Source organism: Vidua chalybeata, chromosome 21 (assembly GCF_026979565.1).
Source record: "Vidua chalybeata isolate OUT-0048 chromosome 21, bVidCha1 merged haplotype, whole genome shotgun sequence".
Taxonomy (NCBI): domain Eukaryota; kingdom Metazoa; phylum Chordata; class Aves; order Passeriformes; family Viduidae; genus Vidua; species Vidua chalybeata.
Window position 1 is genome coordinate 3,643,476 of NC_071550.1, and position 6,000 is coordinate 3,649,475.

The window sequence follows — 6,000 nt, forward strand, 5'->3', positions numbered from 1 at the left end:
ATTTAGAAAAGAATACCAAAGGAAGATAGGTTTTAAAAGTTGGTTAAATACCTTTTTGCATTAAATACAACCCTAGGATGAATTTTGAGCCCCTGGTGGCTGTGGGGCTGTGGCCACACCTTTTTTCCAGCTGTCCCAGCTCAGAGCCCTTGCACAAGACCCTTTGCATGCTTTGCCCTGTATCCCTCCATCAGCTTTTAAAGCATTGTGCCTTATAATATTTTATTTTAATTTCCTTTTTAATGCGTGTTCTGCCTCTTTCTGTTTCTCTCTAACCTCTTTGCAGCCTCCTGCGCTTCCTACAACTTTTCTTTTCTCAGTCCTCAGGGCCTCAACTTTTCTTCTCAGAGCTCCTCCAGTCCCTTCTGGTCAGGTACCAGTGCCTCTCCCTGCTGGAGAGACCTGCCACCATCCCCAGCTTGAAAGCCATCACCAGTGGGACCTGTGGGGTCCCCCCTGTCCCTCCATCCCCACAGGCAGTTCAGGGGGTCCCCAGTGCTGCCCTGGGAAATCAGTTAATTAGGTTAATTAACCGTGGCTTGGTTGGCAGCAAAATGCACTCCCCCCCCTCTCCCCAAAATCAAGGCAGGGAGGAGATGGACTTGTTGCTGTTTGAGAAAAGGGGCTAAAATTAAAAACAAAAAAAAAAAAAAAGTGGATGTAGCACTTTGGGATCTCATGATGTACTTCAAGCTCGACCTGCTTATCCCATGTGTCTCACCCAACGAGCATCAGCATCCCACCCTGTCCCAGTGTGACCCTCCTTGTCCTCCAGGAGGACATCCCAGTGTCCTGCAGGGTTTGAGCTCTGGTATCTGAGGCTGCTCAGGAGCCCCTTGCTGAGGGGACAGGGACACACCTGTGCTGTCAGGTGTGTTTTGGGGCTCAGTGTCCCTGCAGAGAGTGCAGTGGTGCCCCAGCCTTTCCAGGCTGGTGTCACCCTCCCTCTTGATGGGATCAGAGCAAAGTCCTGCCAGATTTTCTTCCTATTGAAGCTTTTATCTTTCAGTCTCTCCTTTAGGCTGGAGGGAGGAAATCACCAGCAAAGCCACACGTGCCTTCCTTGGTGCTGTGGTTGGGAAGAACACTGAACTTTTCAAGCACAAATCTGGGATTTTGAGATTCTGTAACTGCACAGAAAGTATTGCAGGAAGGGATCTGTGTAGCAAGGGGCTCTGAGCAAGCTCCTGATGCAAGAGCTCAAAGCTGCCGTGATTTCTGTCCATCCTCCAGCCTGGCTGCCTGGCCAGGATGGACAAACCCTCCAGTGATTGCACATTGCGTGTCCAACACCATCGCCATCCTCATCTCCATCCACCCCAAGAGCTGAAAACCTGGGCAAAGCTTTCCCTCAAACTTTGTTCAACCTTGGTTTGCACACTTTTATAGTTGAAATTAGCCCTTGGAAATCCTGGAAGAAAGAGGGGACTGAAGCACAGCATCCCCTCAGGGTGTTAATTTCTTTTATGTGAGCTTCAGAGGACATGCATTTTTCTCCTCCTCTGCCCATCCCATCCCTCCACTGTGGTTCTCCAGCCTTTTTCCCCGTGCCCAGACCTTGGGGCAGGAATGCTGAGTGCTGCCCCTGCCTTCCCCCTCCTTGTGCTTCCCCTGAGCATCCCCTGCCTGAAGTGATGGAGATCCCTGGGGCTGGGGCTGTGCTGGTGGAGGTCAGCTCCCACGATGGCTCCTGGGGTCATCTCCCCATCCCAAGCTGCTGCTCAGTGTTAGGGTTTGGCACCATTTGGTCTCTAATGGGACCAAGTTCCCAAGGTTTCCCCCTGGCAGGGACAGGAGCAGGGAGGTTCCAGGTCAGGATCCAGTTCCTCCTCGTGGCAAAGCACACGGGATTCACTCGACACCTCTAGGAGAACCCATTCCCAGTAACTCTGGTTTTGAAGTAGCTTAAATCCAAGTTGATTTACAAAGTGGTTCCATCAGGTGCTGGGTGGCAGCTCCACAAGGCAATCTCCCAGACCTGACACTGAGAGCTGAACAGGATTTTCCCATTATTTCTTTGTTAATGGTTGTGTGTTCCTATGAAATCCTTCCTTTTACCACCTCACAAAAGTGCCCTTCACCCCAGCGACCCCCACCAAGCCTCTGACCAGCAGAGATGGTCTTCCCAAACCCACAGGGCCCTTCAAAGCCAGCAGGAACCCAGTTTAACCCCAACCACCCCCCCCGTGCGGGGCTGAGCAGCTCAGGTGATGCCACCCCTCCATCCGAGCGGCTCCAGCTCTCGGTGCCATGGTGGAGAACCCAGGTTGAACCTCTCCAAGCTTTCCCCAGGCTTCAGCCAGCGTGGGGCTGCTCCTGAGCTGCTGTGCTTTGTCCCCTGGCAGTGTTCACCCCCCGGGTCATAGGCACGGCCGTGGCACGGTACAACTTTGCGGCGCGGGACATGCGGGAGCTGTCGCTGCGGGAGGGGGACGTGGTGAAGATCTACAGCAGGATTGGAGGGGACCAGGGATGGTGGAAGGGGGAGACCAACGGAAGGGTGAGTGCCTCCAGAGGAATTCCTGCAGCGGGATGGCAAAGGGAAGGGGGTGTGTCCCATGTCCTCCTGCTTGTTCCTGGGTTTTGGGTGGGCTGTCACCTCTGTGTGCTTTGTGACAGTGGCGGTGATACCCAGGGCACACAGGTGGAGGGGAGCATGTGCTGGGAGGGTCTGATCTTCCTTAAACCTGCCCGTGGGGGATGTCTGCGGGCCCTGCAGGGGGAAGGCTGAGCATCCTGGGAAAACAGGCAGCCTGCTGGCTTGACCTGGTATCCCACGGATTTTGTAGCACTGGGGACGGATTCTTCCTGCCCGATGCCTTGCAGGCAGCGTGTCCAAGGTGATGTATTCCATCCCAAATGAGGGTGACGGCTCACACCATCAGGATCTGGGACATCCAGGACTGGGAACAGCACTTAATAGCAGGGCAATAACCCCAGCGACAGGACAGAGCTCCCTCATAAAATCACAGAGTTGGAAGGGCCCCGCAAGGATTGTGGTGTCCCGGCCCTGCACAGGACACCCCAACAACCCCACCCTGTCCCTGAGTGCTCCAAATCCTTGAACTCCAGCAGGCTTTGAGCTGTTCCCCTTGAGCTTCCCAGCCCCCAGCTCACCTGTCCTGTCCCCCCACAGGTGGGCTGGTTTCCCTCGACGTACGTGGAGGAGGAGGGGGTGCAGTGACCGCGGCCGTGGCCGGTGGAAGTCGTCGAGCGCCCGGAGCCAGCAGCTGCAGCCCGAGCACACTGTCCCCGTGCTGGACACCTCCCAGGACTGCCCCTGCAGCCCCTCACGACCCCCGCCCCGTGCAGGCTGCCCCGGCCTCGCCCCCGTTCCGTGTACAGAAGATTGATGGGCTGTGGGATGGCGCTGCTGGAGCGGCTCTCCCTGATGGACAGAGCTCAGAGACTCTGGGGTGCCCAGCAGGGCGTGGGCACTGCGCCCCTCTTGTGTCAGGGGGTTCTCAAAGCCACCGTGGGGATGGTGGAGAGAGGGTGAGGCTGAAGGTTTTGTGCCTGGGTGAGAATTCAGGGGCTTCCAGGGGAGGGAGCCCCAAGGAGACAATGCAGAGCCCCTGCCACAGCGCTCGGGTCAGGATTTTGGCACTGGCCCTGGCAGCCATGGGCAGCACTGTGCTGTGGCCAGCGTGAGGGGCAGGGTGGGGACGCCTGGCCCGGGAGGAGGAGAGGGCTGTGACCATTTTGACCCTCAGGTGTAGGCTGGAAGTGGACCTTTGGGCAAGGCAGGAGGGGGAAAGAGCCATTTTGGCACCCCCCAAGCCCATTTTCTTTACAGTCACCTCAGTCCCACCAGCCTTGCTGCGGGCAGGGGGGTGCCCAGGGAGCAGACTAGTCTCACTGGTGAGCAGGAGGTCTCAGTGCATTGCAGGACTGGAGATGTGCTCCACACAAGGGTTTCAGAGGCCACCAAGGCACCAGGTACATGCAGAGGATGTGTCCCTGGATCTGTCCTCCCCAAGCCAGGCTGATTTTCCTTGCAGCTGTGACAAATCCCACCTCATGAGCTCAGGGTGAACCCACCTGAATAAGGGCTATGGTATCAAGTCCTGAATGCTGTCCCTGAGCTGTGAAAGCATCTCCTCTTGCCAGCTGTGTGCACTTTTGGGGGCTGGGAGCGTTGCCCCCCTCTCTTCCTCCCACAGGCTGTTCCTGCTGCTGCTGTCAAGTAAAGGTCCGTGTGTTGTGACATTCCCACTGTGTCCTGAGCACCCTCTGTCCTTCCCAAAGTGCAAATACAAACAAAATACACGTGTGGGAGTGTGACAGGGAACAGCTTCCCTGCATCTGAGCCCCAGGAGCTGCCTCTCTGAATACGTGGCACTTTGAGCTGGTGCTTCCATGCCCTGATGTTGTTCCCCTGGGATTTGGGGTGGTCCTGCTGTGTTCTGGTGTGGGACCCTGCTGCAAGTCTGGGAGCTGCCGGTGTTGGCTGGGTGAGCAGTGCTGCTGCCCTCAGTCCCTGTCATGGGGGTCTGCAAACAGAGCAGCAGGACCGTGCTTGGGATAAGAACGGAAGAGTTTGGATCTCCCAAGGATGAGGAAATGATGCTGACTTGGGAATCACACGCTGCTGCTCAGTGACAAGCCCAGAGCCAGCCTGCTTTGCTCCCGGCTCCTCCTGGAGCTCTGGGAGTGCCCCCACTCGTGGGGCTGTGAGGTGGGTGCAGCAGGGTCTGGCCAGGGCAGACAGGAGGTGACAGGGACGTGGGGGGCTCAGGGCATTCCCAAGGTACTGTTTGGTGCTAACCCCTCCCAGGCAGCCCCTCCGTGCTCAGTTTGAGGGGAGCAGCCAGCAGGGAGCTGACAATTCCCTGCTCCCGTGCAGGGCAGAGGGTGCCATTCCCATTGCAGAGGCTGTGCTGGAGCTGAGGGGGCGTTTTGGGTGGATGGGACACACAAACTCCTGATGGCTCCTGCTCTGCCTGGCATCCTAAAGCCTTACAGCCCCTCCTGTTTAACGTGGCCAATTTTGTAAGGTGGCAAGGGCATCACCTTGGGAGAGCACAGCTGCTGTCCCTTACACCCCAAAGGGACCCCCACCCTCTGCCTGCCCTGCCAAACCCCCTCCCCCAGAGAGCTCTCCCTCTTGTGTTTACTGGTGTAAGAAACTTGTTAAAAAGAGATTGTTCTGTTTGTAAGTAATTATTCAGCCACTTGCCACAAATATATCTGTGAATAAGAAAGGGAAATGTTTTTTTTATGATGGCGAGAAAATTGTATGTATTATTTTAGGTCGTCGCAGATCATTTGGAATTGCAATGGGATACGTTGGAAAATAATATGTAAATTCCTTGGGTTTTTCCTTTGCACTGCACTAACTGGGCTAGGGTGGAGGGGGTTTAAAGATCAAACTGTTTGTTTATTGGAATAGTTTATAGCTGGGAATTTGGAAATCATTTGGAATAGCTTGTAATGCTGGAATAGAAACTTTAGCTGCTACTTAGAAACCCTTTTGCATGTGGTTTTTCCAGGCCTTTTTAAGTTACAATTCATCAAAGTAAATTCCCCAATGGAAAAAAAAAAAAAAAACCCAAAATAAAGTGTAATTTTGCTGATAGTTTTTTTTTTTTTCAGCCATGGTTTTTAATGTGCCAGGGGTGTCAGGATCATGTCAGGGTTGTTCTCACTAAAACCCCCTTGGCTGCACTGGGGCTCAGGGTTGGCTTGGCCCAGCCAGGGAAGATGGGTGCTCCCAGGGATGGATCCTTCCCGATTCCTGGCATGAACACTAAGTGCTTTTACCCCTCCAGAATTTGGAGTAGATCCCTCCTGTGGTGCCTGTCAGGCTCCTCCTCATTCCTGGAGCAGCTGCCACTCGTGCGGTTGTCCCATGCAGGAGCTTTCCTGTGACTCCTCTCTTTTTCTGAGCTGAACCCCTGCAGGGTGAAGGAAAGAGGCTGATTTTCCATGGCTTTTAGTCACTCCTGGATATCATATTCCAGAATCCCACCTGGCCCTGCAGGCAGCAGCATGCTCCAG

General features: G+C 54.9%; 1 protein-coding gene across 4 annotated transcripts in view; it reads left to right on the top strand.

The window, feature by feature from the left end:
* VAV2 (vav guanine nucleotide exchange factor 2) overlaps positions 1-5,578 on the top strand; it is a 127,779-nt gene extending 122,201 nt beyond the window's left edge. For 2 of the 4 annotated variants that reach the window (XM_053962201.1, XM_053962202.1), the window contains 3 exons: positions 287-373; positions 2,346-2,500; positions 3,137-5,578. In XM_053962201.1, the coding sequence (XP_053818176.1) occupies positions 287-373; positions 2,346-2,500; positions 3,137-3,184 (290 nt within the window). In that variant the 3' untranslated portion in view covers positions 3,185-5,578. The remainder of the gene's footprint in view (positions 1-286; positions 374-2,345; positions 2,501-3,136) is intronic. The other 2 variants (XM_053962204.1, XM_053962205.1) reach the window with 1 other exon arrangement.
* Positions 5,579-6,000: the final 422 nt, after the last annotated feature.